The sequence below is a fragment of the Pogoniulus pusillus genome, chromosome 6 (genome assembly GCF_015220805.1).
Source record: "Pogoniulus pusillus isolate bPogPus1 chromosome 6, bPogPus1.pri, whole genome shotgun sequence".
Classification (NCBI taxonomy): Eukaryota; Metazoa; Chordata; class Aves; order Piciformes; family Lybiidae; genus Pogoniulus; species Pogoniulus pusillus.
The window spans coordinates 44,524,275-44,544,935 of NC_087269.1; the positions used below are offsets into that span (position 1 = coordinate 44,524,275).

The 20,661-nt window shown below is 40.8% G+C and overlaps 1 protein-coding gene across 1 annotated transcript in view; it reads left to right on the plus strand.

Moving 5' to 3' along the window:
- Positions 1 to 20,661, plus strand: part of ZCCHC24 (zinc finger CCHC-type containing 24) — a 113,328-nt gene that overhangs the window by 12,744 nt on the left and 79,923 nt on the right. Inside the window, exon 2 of the mRNA XM_064145436.1 lies at positions 5,334 to 5,534. Coding sequence (XP_064001506.1) covers positions 5,334 to 5,534 — 201 coding nt within the window. The remainder of the gene's footprint in view (positions 1 to 5,333; positions 5,535 to 20,661) is intronic.

Consider the following 20,661-nt stretch of genomic DNA (forward strand, 5'->3'; position numbering starts at 1 on the left):
GAAATCACTCTGCTAAGGTGGAGTAGTAACCTCTGTCTGTTTCAATGCTGAACTACTTAAAACTAGCAGGAACAACAGGACACCTGTGATAAGGGAATACTGTGCATAGAGTCCAGCAGTTTGAGATCATTATTTGGCTGCTCCTATCCAGCTACTGAACTTAAACAGGAGATAACTTCAAAGAGGGCAACATGCTCATTTGACCAATTTAAATATTTCTTTCTGTCTTTTATTTTAACCTATGAGGTACTGTGTAGGGGTACCACTGTTGTTTTTTGGTTTGAGATTTTTATTTTGGGAGGGAAATACAGGGAGTGTTTTTTCAAAGGATAGCTTTTAAGTTAGCAACAACAACAACAACAACTACTACTACTAATTAAAAAAAACCAGCAACAATCAACCCTAAGATTACCAAACAAATGCACTGGCCAGATACATCCTATCAAGTGCTTAAATCAACACAGTTTATTCTAGCTTCAGGTAACTGGTGGATCTATTCCCCTTTATCACTGCTTTACATGTCCAGCAGCCACAAACTCAACTTATGACAGAAACATAATTTTCCTGATACTCCTATATATCTCTAGTCCCATTCCCAAAAGCTTTCCTTTTTAACTCCTGGAAGTCCCAATAACAAGATGCCATTCCCACATAAACAGGTTGCCATTGCTTATTATTATAAGTTGTTCTGGAAGACATGTCAACCTATTGCCTTTGGGCAGAATTAAATGTTACTGTAATTGAGATGTTAAAATGCTCCCCTTTAAAAAATAACTTACACAGCTGAAGCAGTATCCACACTTTCAAAAAAGTTCACCTGACACCTACTTGTTCAAATATTTTCTTGCAGATTCCTAACTGTCTTTATTTCCAACGTTATACCATTGCTAAAACAAAAAGCTGAAAAGAAAAACTCTGTTTCAGCTTTTTTTTATCCACCTCTTGGCACATCAGCCCCCCAAAAGCTGTTGCTGAAAGGCAGAGACCAGCCAAGGCAATCGAGCATTTGTCAGATCATTCATTTAACTATAAATTCTTAGAGGCGAGTTAGATGTTGGAACTCTTGAGTCACTCACATATGTTACCCAACTGGAAATCAGCGTAAGGAAGCTATAGAAGACAATAACTGCCTTTTTAACAAAGGACCACACTGCAGCTTTACAGACTATGTGCCCTTTAACTGGAAACGCTAAGAAAACAAACAACAAAGGAAGCCTTACTTCCCAATGCCACCAATAGGTACAGTTTAAAGATCTACTGAGCATAGAGTTTACCTTTGGGAAGTACAACACCAAGTTTTAAGTTTGCTTTACGTTCAGCTTAAGTCAGCAACTTTCACAGGAAGAAAACCACAAATAAACAAACTAACATTTTCAGCTCCAACTTCCCAGCAAGGCAGTTTCTAAGTTTTACCATCAGGTCCCCACCTCCTTCCAGTTCAGCAAGATAAGGAAATCCTGAATTCATTGCAGCTGGCCTGATGAGCCTTGTAATTAGGACATGCAGTGTGGTCTTTTGGCTTCTTGAGAACACTAACTCTTTCACTGCCAAATCCTTTCTCTACTGCTATAGCTAAAAATAAGACTTCATTTGAGAGGTATTATTTGTTCTCTGCTTTTTAAAGAAGTATGTTGGCTTTGCTAGTGGCACACTGTGAACACAAAACAGTCATTGCTTTTGGTGGAACTCATCAGAGCAGGTTCCTTGCCCCCTCCCAGATCTGTGCCAATACACTGGAGACTAGAATGAGTCAGAATGCATTTCCCTCTTCTTTCTACTGTTGTCTGGGACATGTCTGTCCCTGTCACTCTGATCATGCCCTGGACATCCCCTTTGACTAAAGCCAATTCAAAGATTTTGTTCAAAACCCTTCTTAAAAAAATCTGGTTTGTGGCAGTGTAAATGCTAAGGGTGGAATTGCTGATTTCCTCAATTAACTGCCCCAGACAAAACAAACCCCAGTTTATGTATCTGAGCAATAATTCATCTCTTATCTACTATGAAGACAAAATGGACTAAATCAGCATTTACTTTCATCACATTCATTATTTGTCCCTGAGCTTTTAATATTTTGTTCTAGAGGCAGGGTTGAACTTTCCCATTACCACCCTTATTATATAACATGGCTTTTTGGAGTGGCTTTTTTCCACATCCCCTGAAGAACTGGAGATTTCCACAGTCAGCAAGAGGATGTAGCACCATTTGTGCTGGTGCTCTTTATAGTGTCTTTCAAGTGCCAGATTGATGCACTTTTCACTTTGAATCAGAGTTAAACTAATTTAAGACCATTTTCCAGGTCTAGTTGACTGGCTAGGGCTGGGGGATAGGTTGGACTGGATGGTCTTGGAGGTCTCTTCCAACCTGGTTGATTCTATGATTCTGTATTGGCAAGAACTGCTGAAGCAGTTTGCCTTACCCTGTACCAGGAAGGATGGAGTGCATTTTGGGGTAATTTAGGAATTTTAATTCATTGTTCTCTGAAGCACCAGTGGTGTAGGCAATGTCCATCCTCTCCTTTACAGTCATCTTCTAGGAGGTTGTATTTGTGTCTTTTCCTTTTTAACACTGGGCCTCAACATGATTATAGGGAAGCGTTTCATGGTGGCAGTCACAGACTGAGTCTTTTGCTGTGTCCAGTTCTGGCATGTACTACACAAACGCTTTTCCAGCTGAACCTGATAGCCACTTTCAGAGCCATGTGTTAATGTTCAGCCTCAGAGCCATTGGTGGCTTCTAAGATCATGACAGTGTCAGTACAGACTGTAGCCTGATGGAATCTTAGCCTTTGCCAAGGCTTTTGGCTGCTGAGATTGAAACAACCAGAAGCTTGTAAAAGTTTGCTGCCAGAGTGGGCAACCCTTACCTTTGACCTCCTATGTGATGACCTGAAACATGCCAAGAAGGGTTTTTGAAGGAGTAAATTACGTAATATCCAGCTGTAGTGCCAAACTGCTCCCTTATCATGTGGGTAATAGCTCATTGTAAAGATGCGTAGAGAAGAAGATAGTCACCACTGAAGGCAGCAGATAGCTGTGTCTTGCTTTGTCACTAGGTTAGCCCAGTGGCAGAAATAACAGCCTCCTGAAGGGCAGGAGTCATATATCCTCCATACCCCAGGGATGTGCCAGATTTCAGTAATGAGTAAAGAATTTGGGATTTCACATTCAGTGTGTCCATACACTTAGCCTACTATAAAAATTAGATTAATAGGGAACTTGCAAAGCTACTGATGGTTATAATGCACATAAAGTACTTGAAGAATATTTTGGCAAGAGATGCTCTTAAAAAGAAATATTTTGTGTTATTCCAAGTGATGTAAGAGAAAGTGGCTCCTAGGGAGACAAGAGCTTCTTGAAGACCCTTAATTAATCCTATTTTGGTATCAATAGCACTTCCCCTTCCTTTTAACAATTTGTTGCCAAGACTTTCTCATTCCAATAGTGTCCAGTAAGCCCTGGAAAATAAATTCCAGTGACCACTGGAGATATGTTTGGTTGCTTGATAGCTAAACCAGCTAAAAGCTTTTCATTAGTTTTTAAAATAGTTTTTCTTTCAGAAACAAAACAGCTAATTACCCTCTCAGCAGGCAGAAGAGTTTGCAGCAGCACAGAACCGTGCTGTGCTGAAGGTGGAATGATGGGTGTTTTGGTGCCAGCAGGTGTCAAGTCCCCTGTGAGAGCAGACTTCTCTGTGGCCCCTATGATTTGGCCCTGCTGCTGTGCACCAGCTTCATCTTTGCAAGAGGAGTCAGTGGAGCTCAGCATGTTCTCTTTGACTGCAGTGAGAGTGGGTGAAGTGGATTATCTGTGGCAGGGACCTGGCACATAGCTCATTTTTTTATACACCATCTGCAGTGGGGTAAGATTCAGTGATAGTTGGGACACGTATATGTAATTGTGCCTAGAGTTTCAGTATGATTCTTTTGGCATGTGACACTCACCCAGATAAAGCACTCGCTGTGCAGACGTACAGAATGTTTGAGATCTCTAAGATAAATGGAATTTCATTTCAGATTTATTTCACAATCTCTCTAAATGAATTTCAGTGTATGTCTTCAACATAGAATCATAGAATCAGCCAGGTTGGAAGAGACCTCCAAGATCATCCTGTCCAACCTAGCACCCAGCCCTATCCAATCAACTAGACCATGGCACTAAGTACCTCATATATACAACATATGTAAATACAGAAAAACATATATAACATATATTAAGACTCCAATTAAATATTTTGCTTTAGTGGCAGTGAAAAACAAAGTGTCCACAGAAACTCGGATTGGACCTCTTCTTACCTCACTTTTCCATAGGCCAGCAGTAGTTCTGTGGTGAAGGGAGAATTACAATGAGCATAGTATTACTGTGAGGTGTATCAGACCTAATAGAGGAAGGGAGAACTACAATGAGCATAGTATTGCTGTGAGCTGTATCAGACCTAATAGAGAAACACTCTGGAAAATGTGCCCCATCATTTCAGGGTGGAGAGGACTGCCAATAGTTGGCCCTGTTTCTACAGTGACTCATTGCCATGTTAACTTCTTTTAAAGTTGTATTTTTGCTTTTAAAATTCCAACTACACAGTTCTTTGTGAGCCTTGGCACGTTTAAGTGAATGAATCCTTGTTATCTCCATTAAAGAGATTAGCTGTTTAGGTGATTACAGGTTTCCTGCTGTTCTAAAAACAACTGACTAGTAAATTTGCAGTTCCTGGTTTTGCAGATGGAGACAGTGAATATCCTATTGAGGTGAAGCTGAGAAACTTGGTATTTACTCTTTATCAGGAAACACTTAAACCACAGCAGATTTCCCCTTAGAAAATCCAGGACAGATGTATAGCTGCATGCTTCTTGTTATTGTTTGAGCGTGGAACTCTGTGTTGACTGTCTCATTAACCAGATTTGAAATTAAAGATCACTTCACATTTTTCTTGGCATTCCTTTCATTTCCCTGACTTCACTGTTGTTCCTACAAGTAGTTTTGGACAGAAAGACCTTTTGTGGGTTGCTTTTTCAGCTTTTTGCCTGCATATTCTAACTGTACAATGAATGTGGCGTGATCAAACACAAGAAAGCAATTGCTGCTTAGTGGAAAGGTTTGAATGATTGAGCCACAGGAAGCTCGATAGTTTCCTCAGTAGTATGGTGGCCAGCTCCATTCTGCTGCCCTAGTTAATGACTTGTATATTGCTTTCCTCAAATATGCAGCCATTTTCTTAATGAAAAAAGTAATTAAAACCCAACACTTTTCTGCAGTTCTTAGCCCTCCTCAGATCAATGTCAGAACAGTCCTTAATACAGTATTGTGTTTCATGTGACTATTTTCCCTCTTCTTTTGCAGGCCCTAAGCAGCAGCCTGTACAAGAGTGCATCACCTTATGGCTCCCTTAATAACATTGTGGATGGGTTAAGCTCCCTCACTGAGCATTTCTCTGACCTATCCCTTTCTTCAGAAGCCAGAAAACCCAGCAAGAGGCCACCTCCTAACTACCTGTGCCACCTCTGCTTTAACAAGGGACACTACATCAAAGACTGCCCACAGGTAAGGTATATACAATATTCATTTTCGCCATTCATTCAGTCAGTAACACAGAATTCAACTGAAATGCCTTGGTTTGTTTTTTAGAGTGAGTAGCACTGAGGAAATATCTTGACAAAGCGCCAAGCTAGCCATGTGTGCTTTTAATCTACTCTTTATCACAAGCTGATGGAAAAAATATGCTATTCCATTTGACCAATAAGCGTTACAAAAAGATGTTAATCAAGGCACACGAATAAGTAGACCTTGGAAACTTTAAAAATGCCTACTATGTGATTTTCTGTTACAGAGATTGTGTAAAATACATTTTCAAGCAGCACACTATGTAGTCAGTTTGGCAATGGCACTTAATAAAAATATAACAAGATACATATGCTAAAGGAGAAGAAATTGTTTCACTGGATGAGGACTTTATGTAAGTGTTGCAGTAACACAAGCTCCAACTATTTCTGGTGCAAAATGTCTTTGGTCTCCTAGAAGACGTTTGCTATACTTGGCAAGATGTGATGTTCTTGGACTCCAACAAAGTTTCTGTAGTGGCAAAGCTGGCAATATTTATTTCCTTAAAAAAGAGGTATAAACCAGTGTGCACTAAAACCAGTCACCAATCTGCCATTTTTTTTTGCCTAAGTGTAAGGTTCCTCCATCTTCAAGTTTCAGCTGGATATTACTGGCTTAAACTTTCACAAATCCAACAATATTCTATGTAGAGTCCCAAAGAAATTAAACTGCTGCCAGTACTCTAGAAACACAGATGTGGACACCATCAGCATCCACTTCACTATGACTTTATTCTCTTAATGTGTGACTTTCAGCAGAATTAATCTGCATAAAATTAAATACAGTTAATCCACAATTGAGGTTGTCAGACATATATAAGCCAAAACACAAGCAGAAAAGCACCTTCCAGCTGAGCAAGGTCAACATGAAAGCAAGTCTAGTGTCAGATGAGGATACTCCTCCTGATGTTTTGTGTAGACTAAACCTTTTTCTTCATAGAGTTTAAGTATCTATTTTTCATTTATTCTAACAGTATCTGTGGAACTGAAAGTACATTTTCAGTGTTGGGTGTGGAACTTAAAAATATTTTTAACTAGTATTATTTCAACCTACATTGACTAATTTTCTTTTAAAAACAACTGCCACTAGATCCAAAATATTCTAGAAACTATTGTGTTTAACATCCTTAGCATGTTTCAGCAAAACATAGAGATGGGACCACATAATGGCGTACTTTACTTAACGAGGGGATTAAATCTACCACTACCAGAGCTGCGGGAAGGTGGCTGTGCTGTGCTGCATAAAAAACTAAGAGGTCTCTAGACAGTCAACACATGCTTGCTGCAGCTTGCACAGAGGGTCACAAGTGCAGTGTTGGAGCAGTAAAGCATTGTTCATTTCTTAGGTATTTTTGCAGTTTGGGGCACTAGAAATTTAAGAACAGTTAATGAAATTGAAGACATCCCCACAAAAATCCAAACAAATGAAGAGTTTTGTAGTTTAATTAACTTGAATTGCACACCCTGTTAAGATTCACTAGTAAAGTCTTCAATTCCTCTGGAAATGAGGGAAGAAAAGACTTCCCACAGAGCATACTCCATGGATGGCCTGTGACCTAGTGAGTAATGGAAGAAAGGAACACAGGTTCGTGTTTGCTCACTGCAGGCAGTCTTCTACAGTTACAGGCAGCCATATCACACAGCTCCTTTTGTAAACTGATCAAGTTTTAGTTGGGAAGTATTTTGGTCTTTTTCCCTTGCTACTGCTGATGTGTGAAGTTGCTCCAGGGGCTATGTTTGCCCCTCATTAGAAACCTTCCAGTTTCCAGGAGAAGTGTAACTCATGACTACTTTATGGTCATTTGTTCTTTTGCCAATGTTGGCATCCACTGGTGTTTATCTCAGGATGTATTAACAAACTGCATAGCACCACTTTCACACCACCCATCAGCATTTGTTCTGTAGGTCTAATGACACATTTTTTTCTCAGTCTTCTTACAAAGAGCAGATCAAGTCTCTGCTTTCCAATCCTTCTCCTGGATGTTCTCTTGTGCTTTTAATCTCCTTGTGCATGCATGACTTGTGGCATCCCAGAACAAATCTTACCAGTGCCTTTTGCCATGCATGCAGATATCTGTTTCTGTGGATGAAAATTTATGTTGGAGAACAGGGAATACGAAATTAGTTCTACTTCACTGGAAATTTCTAACATAAGACAGTGTTTTATAGTCTAGTCTGCATATAAATGCCTCCTTGAGAAAGAGTAGACTTAAGCATTCGCAGAAACTTAAGCATTTCCTTTATGTTATCTAAATTTGGTGACCTTATTTGCAATGGGTTGCGTTCAAAACTCTGCAAACTTGCACAAGAATTGAGCACCAATGGCAGGATCAGGCCTTTGTCAGAAGGACCCATTTGGTACTGTTGCTTTTGACAACAACTGAGTTCTTAATTTGCACACTGTATGCACTACCTAAAAGCTTAGGTGCTTAGTTTTGCTAGTGCTGTCAAAAGAGAATTGCAGCTATGCATTTCTAACTTACTTCAATTTAGGTAGAGAAAAGAGATAATCTAATCTGATTTGGACAAAATGCACATCAGTAAATCATACAGTATTTTTATTTTCATTTTATGGAACTAATGAGAAACATTTTGAACTGGAATTTTTAGTAGATTTGTTTGTAAGGAAGAAATTGTGTAACCACTTTGACCCTTTATATCCTCCCTTAATTCTGCTTGCTGTAAACACTGTAAAAATGACATTAACACTCTTCCATGATGTCATTCTGAACTCAGACTTATCCTATAGGGTGAATATGTAGAAAGTAGGGACTGACCATTTTCCATGGTTACAGATTTTCTTGAGAATATATGAACATAGATCCTAGACCTCATTTACTGCATTTATCATTCCTCTTGTTAATTTGAGCGGTAATAGAGTAACAGTAAAAACAGAAAAGAAGTTTGTACTTTAGAGGTCCAAGCTCAGAACTCCAGCAAAGCATCTGTAATTCAGAGTTTCCAAATAGCTCTACCTTGTGTTTCTGCCAAGCACCAGTTCTATCTGCTGGTCTTTGTGTTCTAACTTTGTTTTAGTGTTGTCAAACTGGTTTGTGAAAATACATGCAGGCCTAGACTCTTGTAAAATATGTGGTTCCAGCTATGATTTTCTGAGTGCTGAACAAGGAGACTCCTCTGATACCTGTGCCAGTACCAGGCTCTCTGGAAAAAAAATAATCTTCCTGACATTTCCTGTGAATTCTGCAGTCAGGGAATGCTCACATCATGGAGACTTGGTGGGGAAAGGGAAAAAAGTGTGCACACACAATAATCACCCTTCTGCAATCAACTCTCTGGTGCACTGCAACTACTCAGTCCAGTCTCTGGGAGCTAGAGAATTGGCATACAGTGTGTTTCCTGGCTTTGCACTTTCCTCAGAGAGGAAAATGCATGCAGGCATCCCACCAGCAGACATACAGAATGGGAACTGTGTTAGCCTCATTTTGCACTGCATTTAAGAATCTGTGAATCACAAAAATATCCAGGCTGGAAAAGACCCCCAGGATCACCAACCTCTACGAGGTTCATCCCAAACCATATCCTCAAGCACCACATCCAAACGGCTTCTAAACACATCCAAGGCTGGTGAGCCAACCACCTCCCTGGGCAGCCTGTCCCAATGCCAGACCGCTCTTGCTGTGAAAAAATGTTTCCTGATGTCCAGTCCAAACCTACCCAGTCACAGGGTAGTGAATGAAATGTGTGGCATGATCCAGATTAACGAGGCCAACAGACATGATCTTTCTGCTGCCAACAGTGATCTTTAGAGCAGATCCTGTGAATCTAAAGTGCCTTGACAACACAAATTCAAAGTCAATGAGAGTAGTAGGTAATTACTGTGGCTGCTTGCGTTTGCATAGATTTGTTTTTGTGGTTTCAAGCAGGATGTGGAAGAAATAGGTGTCAAGCTGAGTTGAACCCTTTCTTCTTAGTCCATAGCTTGGTCTGCCAGATCAGGCTGCCCTGAAGCTGTCCCGCTCTGTGGTCAGATATAGTGGATCTTTGGCAGCAGAGCAGGCTCAGCAGGCAGTTGTTTGGCTGCAAGATTGCATCAGCCCTCCTGTTTGAAATTTGATTTGTCTTGTGCCTTATGGTTGTGCAAGGATCTCAAATGTCTGTGTTCAAGGAGCCAGCAGCTGTGCTTTCTCCAGGTTCCGAGGCTAGCTAAGATGGCAATGATGAGCAGGCTGCCATCTTAAAGACAGAAAAATTTAACCTTTCTAGGTTTTTAGCTTAGAATCTTATGTTTTAAAGTGCAAACCAAACACAAACCTATTGAAATTTAATTTTTAAGCAAAAGATGATGTTTCAGAGAACCCTAAAACTAAGTGACATAGTAGATCCAGAAAAACCTTAACATTCACAGTGAAAATAATGATTTTTGACAGCTTCTATATTTTATAGTAGTATTTGGATATTAGGTGATGGCTTTCAAATAAACACCTTTTTGCTGCTTTGAACTGAATGAAATATCAGTGTTGTTATCCAGTTGAAGGATAAAGGATCAGTCTCCCCAGTCTCTCAGGAAGCTGAAACTCTGTCTGGCTCAATTTTGCCAGTTCTACCACAGCTTTTGATCAGAGCATACTTGCTGGCATTTGATCTGCTGCTGTGCAGGTCTCTCATGTTTATGCTTCAATTCTGTTGGCTGAGGGAGAGATTACAGGCTTGTCAGTGCAATCTCTGATATGCATAAAGCAGTATTTGGATCACCAATATTGGTGGTGTTCTTACCAAGATGAAGAAAGTAGAGACCCATAATGAAAGAAAACACCATCTGAACTAATCTCTTCTGCAGCAGCACTGATTTCAGTAAGACTGGCACAGAAAGATAACCTCTTCTGGAGTGTCACACACAGTTTGAAAACACATAGAGCAGATACAAAAGTATCTCTATATCCCGAACCTTTGCTGCTTTAGATTTGAAAGACAGTCTGATACAGTGACCCATTTCAACCAGTACATATTTCTTCATTTAAATGTATCTCTGTAAGAAACTGTAATTTGTAGGTATTCATTCTGTAAATACCTATGCATATACTAAACTTCCACATTACAGCATACTGGAACAATTAGAGGCTTCTCATAGTCCTGGTTTTTAACACCATGCCACTTGAATTTCTTACTCTTTTTCCACTCAGCACCTGCACAAAATTGTTTTAGATGATTTGGACTTGGATAGCAACTCTTCAATTATTTTTTTACCACATATGGCTACTTTGACAACTCCATGATATCAAATGTACTACAGAATTTATTGCAGGTTTGTTGCTTTCTGAGATAAGCTGGATATAGTTTGCTCAGATAATTTCTACTTTCATTATGACGACTTGCAGAAATCTTGTAACAAAAGTATGGTGAGCTGCATTTTTATCACATTTGCCACACTCTGGAAACTGTAAGCTGTTTAAGATTATAGAATCATAGAATCAACCACACTGGAAGAGACCTCCAAGATCATCCAGTCCAACCTAGCACCCAGCCCTAGCCAATCAACTAGACTATGGCACTAAGTGCCTCATCCAGTCTTTTCTTGAACACCTCCAGGGACAGTGACTCCACCACCTCCCTGGGCAGCCCATTCCAATGCCAATCACTCTCTCTGACAACAACTTCCTCCTAACATCCACCCTAGACCTCCCCTGGCACAACTTGAGACTGTGTCCCCTTGTTCTATTGCTGGTTGTCTGGCAGAAGAGACCACCCCCCACCTGGCTACAGCCTCGATTCACGTAGTTGTAGAGAGGCTGAACCATCAGAAAATACCCTCTGCACTCTGCTTTGGAAGCTCTGTGCATATCATGGATTTAAAGCATTCATCAGACAGACATGTAACTCATATATATTTATGTGAGTAGAGGGGATCCAAACAGCCCTGCTTTGAGACCACACTCCCAAAGTGCTGGTTTTAAAACTGTGTCTATAATATGTGGCATTTATGTTCAGTTGTTTGATAAACTGCGTGCTTGGAAAGAAGATACTGAGGCCTAACATACCAAAATAAGAGCAGTCAGTGTAAAAGAAAGCAGAACTGTCAAGTGAACTCTGTCCATGCCCGTTTCCTGCCTAGCACACAATATTACATTCCCAAAAGACTGGAAGATGAGCCAAAACCAAACTCCTCCTCCTAAGCCATTATTACTGCAGCTCAGAACTTATTAGTGCTGTAAGTTCAAACTTCTTTTTTTTCCCCTCTGTGGAAATGCAGTGTAAAGAGACATGCTAAAGGCAAAGCCTGCAAGAGGATGACATGGTTGCTTGGTCTTTGCAGCAACCCTGGAGTGGAATCTCAGATCCTGTGTGATAGTTTCCAGTGAACTCTGTGACAGGTGTTGGGGGTCACCCACCACAGAATTTGATTTCATTTCACTAAGGTTTTCCAACTCCCTTTAATTTACTTTTGATTCTCATTTGCATATTTACTACACAGATAATTTCAAGCCAGTTGTTTACTGGCAACGAGGTAGGTATCAGAGAAAGTCTGTTTGAGTGTAAAACCTGTATGGATCCCTAGCATTTAAACTGAATAACATTTCAGCAGTGGTAAAGCCTCATCTGGATCCAAGCTGAGCACAGTAATTCAGGGAAGACTAGAGAGGAGACAAATTAATTTGGGGTTTCTGAAACATGACTTCTGCTGAAAGACTGAAGAACCAGTGTTATTCACTCCCATGAAAAGGCACTTCAGTAAGTCACCAATACATAGAGAGTCATGCACAAAGGGCACAGGTTTTTTTTCCCCATAACTATAGCTAATAATGCCAGAGTACTGGATGTATCAACCAGGCTGCTCTTTCTAATAGTGAGGCATTGGAACAGGGTTCCTGGGAAGACTATTGATCATTGCAAGATTTTCAGGACACTGTAGGTGAAGATAGATGAGGATTTTCACAGGTGATCCTTTCCATGGACAAGTGAGAGAACATGTCAAAGCATCTCCCAGCCTATTATCATGTATCTTGGTACTAATAATACAACCCATTGTCTTAAACATGCAGAATTTATACATTAAAAACTACACACAACATACTAGATCTAAATCCTATCAAAGTTACTGAGAGACTCATTTAAAATAAGCTGAACATAGTTATTGATGTAAATCTGAATTCTGTTTACTAACAATTAGGTGTTCTCTTAGTTTGCAGTAAAACTCATGCTAAACTCTACTTAAGTGCTTAACTTGGAAATTAATGCTATGAGCATGCCTCTTGAGATAGAAAGTGAGGTGAGGTTTCCAGCCTTCCACAAGCTGATTTATAGATAAAGTAGAGAGGTCTAAACCACACTAATTTATCAGTTCAACATTCACACTGATAAGGAAGTAGTAATGGAAGATTAAGTGAATTATGTTTTCCCACTTTGTCAAAGTAGTTTGGTTTAGTGTGACATATAGGTTGTGGAATCTCCATCCTTGTTTCAAGACCTGATTTCCTAAAGCCATAGGAAATCTGACCTGAACTCAGCGTTGGTCCTGCTTTGAGCAGGAGGCTGGACTTGGTGACTTCCCAATATCCCTTCCAAATGTAATGATACTATGATGATTGACCACATTTTCATGCCCTGGAATGAGATCACTGATTGTTCATCAAGATGTCTCTTATCTCCCAGATCTAATGCTTACCACACTCCTTCCTCATGGCTCTTTTAAATGTTGCAAAATACAATCCTGCTAAAACCTGAAGCAAGCAGGCATTTATGGTAACAACAAATACAGAAAGCAAAAGATTCCAAACCTTGGAAATAACACCTGTCAAAATGCCTGTGCACAAGCACTTCCCAGAAAAATGCAGCTTTATGTAGTCTCTGTTTAGGAAGTTAATCAAGTTACTTTTTTTTCTCCAAAGTAATTTTCTCTAGGAAAATGTCTGTTTCAGTAAGGTGTTCAGCTGGGAAAAAAACACCAATCCAGAAAATGTTAAAGTGGACATCTGAAGTGGTAGAAACCACTTTGCAATGCTTAGAATTTGTTTTGCAACGTTTCAGATGCTTCATTTACCCTAATGAACATTTTTATCTTGGCATTTTCAATGTGAACTTGTGCAAATGTTCACATCTGCCAAGTGTGTCAGTATTTCAACTCTCTCAGTTTTAACAGAGCCTTGTTTCCCTGACAGTTGAAAATGCACTTTCTGATAAATGCCATGCTGAATCAAAGAAAGCCTAAAGAAGTGAGGTTGCTGTCAGATAAATGAGGCACACTTTGGCTGTTGAGGAGAAGGTGACCGTGAGGGGAGTGAATTCCCTTGTCTCTCTTTCCCTTTTCATTCTAAGAGGGAGGCTGGCAAATAGGTAGTAGAAGTGGTGAAGAATGAGAGCAGATCTCTCAAGGCAGAGCAGCAATTTCTGCTGGCAAGAGCTAGCAGCAGCAGCTCAGCTTCTTGCTTTTCTCATTATCCTAGAACAGTCTATAGATTGTGAGGACACAAATCTAGCCCAAAGGGTCCCTCTCATTTTCCAGCTTTCAAGAGGTACCAGTCAGATGTGCCTTTCCCTCCTGTTATGCCACTTCCCTCAAGAAAGGAAGATACTAAATGGAAAATAATCACTTTCATTTCCTTAGTGCAACACAAGTTTTATTCTGCTGTATTTGACTTATGTCAGTAAATGTAAAAGGAGCCTTATATATTTTGATAAAGCCCTTTTACTAGCTATAAAAAAGTCTACTATGAGGTGTGAACAGTTTCTCAGGTAATTAATGCTCATCTATGCCTTGTGGGATTGTATATATCCTTCAGACTGGCTGTGGCAGTTCTATCAGAAGTTGGAGGAGGGAGGCAGCACTACGTGGATCAGGAGTACAAGTCTTTGTGCATGCCCAGCTGTCAGCATCATAGACATCAGGCTTGAGATAAGCTTGCTGCAAACTTGGGCATGGTGTCAGTCTGTAAGTTTGGGCATGATTTCAGAGTCACATTGAACATTTTCCAGTTTCAGAGGTTTCTTATACAAAGCACTGGTTTCAAGTCACTTTCTAATTTTAACCCACATCGCAGGTGTGCAGCTATAGATAAAGCACTGCAACAGCACAGACAAATCAATACTTCCACCTGAGCCAGTCTACCCACACCACCTGACAGCCAAGAACAGCTCAAGTGCATACTCAGCCCTTCCAAACACTGCCCTGTGCATCTTACACGGATGAGGAAAGGAGACCCCCCCCACACACAAAGGCTTCATGAATAGGCATGCTACTCTTACTCCTAAACACCTATTTACACAGTTAAGGAAATTAGAAGAGCAGAAAGTGAGGGAGGGAAAGGCTCATTTCAAAGAAAGGCATTAGTAGAATATCAAAGGTGGTTCAGCATTAAAGTAGAAAGGTGGCTTTGCTTTAAATAGTTTTAAAAACCCAAAACTTAATAGTAGTCACTCCACACTGGCATTTTGTATTTCTTAATGCAAGTTAGAGCTGTGCTATTTAAAACAGATTTGTGTAAATTCCAGTTAAAGTTCAATAGACTAAAGCTAAATGGCAGAACTGCACTGCTGTCTCCATCTGACTTTACAGTGTCCTTGACGTTTTTGCACTGAAGTTTCTATCAGATCTTCGATAGTCTTAACTATATTACACAGTTGTAACCTATGTGATGTAATGTGGACATCAAATGTGTAGACTGAAGTTCTGAAGAGTAGACAGAAGCCTGTTTCTATGCAGTTTTCCTGAGGTGGCTTGCAGAGTAGATACGAAGGTCTGATTTTTGTGTCCAACTATTCTCATCTGTAATCACTGCCCTCTCAGTTTTTCACCATTTTGTAATTCTGTTTGATTCAGTGTCCTAGACCCATCTGATCTCCTAAAACACAACAAAAAGCTTCTTGTTTATCCCTCTTTCTCAGTGGGACCTAGTCACAAATGAGTCTCATATCTCTGCTCAGTGCCTTTAAAAGATCTCTGACTAAATAGAATGGCACTCGCAGCCTGAAAGCCAGAGGTCCTTGTGTGCTAGGGAGGGGAGGGATAAGGTGGATTGCAGACTTTTCTCTTCTACAGCTTCTATCCAATATTAGCATAAGTGGGTGCAGCTAATAGGGGTTGTAGGGTTTATGCTTATGATGTGACTCACACTTTGTGTTTGTTTGTAAAGTTGGAGAGAACAGGACATTTTCTTTTATACCATTAACATCACTTTAGCTCTCATCTGCTTTCTTCTGAGTTCCCATTCCTGATTCAGCATGCATGAGTCTACTAATGAAATCCAGATGTCAAACGAGAAAACAATAAGCTCTCCCACCCATCTGGGGGATTAGGTTTCTGAGAGACTAGGGGGAAAAAAGAATCAGGAAAGATTCCTAGAATGTCTGAAACTTTAGATTTCGATGTGTTTTCAGAGAGCAGAGGGCAGCAAGGGGGTGGTTTGGAAGTAAAACCGATAGCAAGTCAAGATTCTTGGTGGAAAATCAAGAAGAAATTGTCTGGTTATCAGTTTACTCTGAGCTCTTAACAGACCTAGCATATCCCAAACTCAGTGCTGCTACTGAAAAATGACCCTGAGCATCACAAATAGCAGTTGCAATTCACGAGTCAAAAAAACCCAACAATCCTGTGATGTAGATTACTAAATGGTTTCATTTCTTGGCTTTGCTATGTCAGGGTCCCAGCCCCTCTGAAGACTGGGACCTAGGAAGAAAAGTTACAACTTCAGCCCCAGTATACTTTGGAGGATTGTTTGCAGATTCACACAGCTATGTTTCCAGGCTTCCTGCATTTCAACCCTTAAATCCACCATTAAGCCTCCATAAGGTGCCCAAGCCCTTTCCAAGACCAAGACTTGATCTCAGGGAACAAGTCTTTTCACAACCCTCAGCTTCTCTGGCAGCCTCTTTCAAGCCCAAATCCAACTGTAGCTTCAGGCTTTCTGCTGCTTTCAACCCTAACCTTGACTATAAACCTAAGCTTCAGGCAGAGCAGTCATTCCTACAGCTGGAGCTTAGCATTTTTCTTTCCCTACAGTATTTTTCATTTCTGGAATGTAAAGTAGTCCTTTAAATGTATTACACCTGAGGCCTTAGAAGATTCAGAAATTGAAACTCTTGTTCCAGCCAACTGGAAAAAAGAAATTGGTTTCATTTTTTAGAGGAAATACTTAACAAAAATCAATTTTACTTGAGCTTTAGTGTAACTCAAAAGAACATTCCCAGTCATTTTCAGTCAAACAAATAATTGTACTATAAGTGATGTCTTCTGCACTTCCGATAACATTAGGGTGCATCTTGGTTTTTCTTTGACACCAAGAGGTGTTTTGCCATAGGCAAAGATCAGGGTGCTTTACAAGTTTCCCTCATTTCAGCTGTATCTGACTTAAACCAGGCCACAGCAGCTTTTATGCTGCTTCTGTGTCTGTGCTTCCTCAGGCATACTGTTCTAGATGGGCAGGACAGAAAGAAAAGTCACACAGGTAGCTTTGCCAGCTATTCTGCAATTGCAGGCTTCTCTTCTCCATGAGCACTTCCCCAGCTGAGAATGGTGGGTTGATGGCCTCACCACGAAGGAAAGTTCTCTCTCAGTCACTTTGGTCTGTTCACTTCTGTTGCCCAGAACATTTAGCTTCTCAAGACACGGTTGCGGTTTGCTCTCTTAGTCTTTTCCCGGGGTCAGTTTGTACATACAGCATTAGTTTCTAGCAACCATTAAACATCAGAAAAACTAGGTCAGGTATATGTGCCTTGGACTTGGAATAGAAGTTCCTGGTGAGCCTTAGTTGCTGTGGGATTATGTAATATTAATATTGTCTCAAGTCAGTTTGTAAGCCAGGAAATCTCCCCTTTGCCTACTACACTAATGCTCCATGGCACTTGAAACCAGAGCAGTTAAGAGAAGTGGCCTTCTCTCAGCACCTGCACCTCTCCCAGGCATGTCTGACTGTGGTGCTTGTGGACTTGGGCAAGTTTTCTTCTGCTCCAGCCCAAGTGGTCTGGTGCAAAACTCCTGTAAACATGCTTGTTGAGCTGTGATGCAGCATTCTGTAGATCTGGGGTTTTCAAATGCCACAGCTTCACATGCACGAATCTTTTACTGTACCATGGAGTACTGTGGTTATACCTATTATGATGGAGATAAATTTTGGGTTATGATGATGGAGAAATTTTGGGTGACCATGAGGAAATGGTAAAATTTCTCATGGATACTGCTTAGTGGTGGTTAGCATCTGCACAGACTGCAGAGCTTTCTGCTGTACGACTGAACAGACCTACTGAACGTTTGTGCCTCTAACAAAGGGAAATGCCCTGTAGGTAGCAGCACTTCAAAGTACTTGTTCATTGCCATGTATTTGGCCCAGGTTATCAAGCTGTTCATTATTTATGAGCTGGTCTTATGTGAACCCTAGTTGACATTGATGATCACTGGTGATGATGAATGGTTGGAGTTGGGTGCAGTCTGCACTCCATGTATTAGAGCCTGTTTTGTTTCAGCTGGCTAATCAGGCAGCTGTTCACTATGATTCAGTAGGATCAGTGCACACAGAAACCACAGGAGTGAGCAGTGGCAGAGCAGTAATTGGCCACTGCTCTTGAGAGACAGAATTATCTGCCCATGAAGGATGCATCTCAGTGCAATTCCTTGGACCTTGCCCATCTTTCTCAGGAGAAAGGGCAGTATCTTGGAATAGCATCACTCTACATAAACATTTCTTATCGTCTCTTTCCTCTCCACCCTATAGTCTCCTCTCTTACAAGACCCATATACATTTCATGGCTGATAAGGGCCAAAAGCAGAAGCTAGTAGAGATAAGAGCCAGGGAGGTGTGAGAAGACAGCTGTTGCCTAAAAACTACCAGCTGTTGAAAAACACTCGGAGAGGGCATTGTACAGTATCGCCCTAAGGTGAGTCAAATAAGGACTTAGTCTAACTTCCCTTTGCATCTGTGGAAGAGACCTACCTATGTCGCTAGGAGTTGAAGACAGACATAAGCAAGTTTGGATAGTCAGCTTTCAGACACTCCAGCAGAACTACTGGAGCATGTACAGAGGGTCTGACCCTGCTAACCCCGTGTTCTGCATCCTGTCATACCTTCTCTTTATCTCACCTTCATTCTTGAGATTCTTTCCCAATCAGTTGTCCTCATCCAGCTGCTGCAGTTAAATCCCTAGTTCCTTTTCCAGAGCATCTAAGATCAATACTTTGACCAATTCAAGTGGGGTCTTTTCCAGGGTGCCCTCCATTGATGTAGGAGTTACGGCTGAAGAATGAGTATTTGTTGCACCGAAACAGACATAATGGGGAATGGAAAGCACAGCTCTTGTATTTCTTTCATACAGTTCCCAGAGACACTAGCCTTATCTAGCTTTTCCAAACTTAGCCTCTTGTCTGATATTTTTCTCTTTTCATTTCCATTGGCTGTCATTTAATTTATCACTGTCACTCTATTAATCACTCCAGAAAACAGGTTTATCTGCTTAGCACATCTTGCAAGCTAAGACAGTAGTTTCAGTTGGGATATTTTTAGCATACCTTGGGTTACATCAAGAAACATCACTGAAGTACAGTGAGCCCCAAGAGTTACATCTGGAGATTTAGATCTAAGGAAAAGAAACTGAAGTTCTTGAAAAAGCCCATAGTAGGTTTTAGTAGGACTCTGTGTGTCAGGCTGTCAGCCAGCAGTTGAATATCCAGCAGTAAATACTCACTGGCTCCTTGTAAAACTGATTTATTCCATACTGCTTTTTAAAAACATCATTCTCAATTCCTCCTCACGTAAGGCAGCTCTTGCTGGGTTGAAAAACTGAATTTGGACACTATAAGAAGTATCATACTGTACATCTCCAGAAGACAAATCTTCTTGGAGCTGATTTTTCTTTTAAGCCTTTCCTAAGTTTTCTGTTGGAGTAAATGGCATGAACTCATTAGATAAACATCCCGGAGAATATAGAACTGGTGTCCCACTACATGCAGCTGAATCTTTTCTGCTGATGTGGCCTGTTTTCATACAGGTAGAACTAGCCAACTATCCTGCACTAACATAGAATAAGGTGTCATTTCTGTTTTCCTTTGTGATCAGTTTGGAGGGAAGGAGTTTGTTTTCAGTTGAATTGGAATAGTCTGACGTAGTTTTAACGTGCAGCTAGCTTTTAAGTACTCTTAACATTCACGTTTGTGGCTTTACTGTGGGTTCCTCATCACAAAAATAGCCATATTGGCTTCCCAGAAATACTGTGCCAGGAAATATGTCTGCTCAGATTTTCTATAAAGAGTGAAGATGCTAGAAGACAACTCACTAAAGATCAGTAGATATATTAGAAGAGATTTGTCGTGCACTCAGTCCTCCTCAAAATCTAGTATTGTGTATTTTTGCAGTCCTAAACAAATCAAGAAATTAGGCTGCCCAGGGAGGTGGTGGAGTCACCATCCCTGGAGGTGTTCAAGAAAAGCCTGGATGAGGCACTTAATGCTATGGTCTAGTTGACTGGCTAGGGCTGGGTGCTAGGTTGGACTGGATATCTTGGAGGTCTTTTCCAATGTAGTTGATTCTATGATTCTATGACTTCAGGACATCCATATGAAACCCTGGTGCTTGCAGCCTTCTCTGCTGTTCATACTACATACCACTTTTATCCCCCCGATACTCTTCAGAACAGACTGACTCTGCAGTGTTAAATCACTGAACCAACAAAACGGCAGAGTCTGACAGGGACCTGGAAAAATTGGCAAGTCCAGCCCCCTGCTCAACGCCACTTGGGTGTTGTCTGTCTCCAAGGATGGAGACAGCACAACCTCTCTGGGCATCCTTTACTATTGCTCAGTCATCCTTACAGTAGAAGTAGTTTCAGGGATTTCAGTTTGTGCCCATTGCCTTTTGGGTCGCATCCCCGCTGTCACTGGATACCAGTCACCAGAGTCTTGCCCTGTCTTCTTCAATCTCTCCCCTGCTACATTCCCAGCCACACAAAGCAGAATCTGGGGCTTTTTTGAATTAAGTCAATGTGTGGGAAGCCAGGATAGCCACACCTTTTTGCCACCTGTGATCCAAAGTCTAACATGGTTGAAGTTAAAATATCTGATTCATAGTATGCAAGATGTCACTTGGACTTAAACTCTGTCCAGGCTCAAAATAGCAGTGCACTGTGGCGTGTAA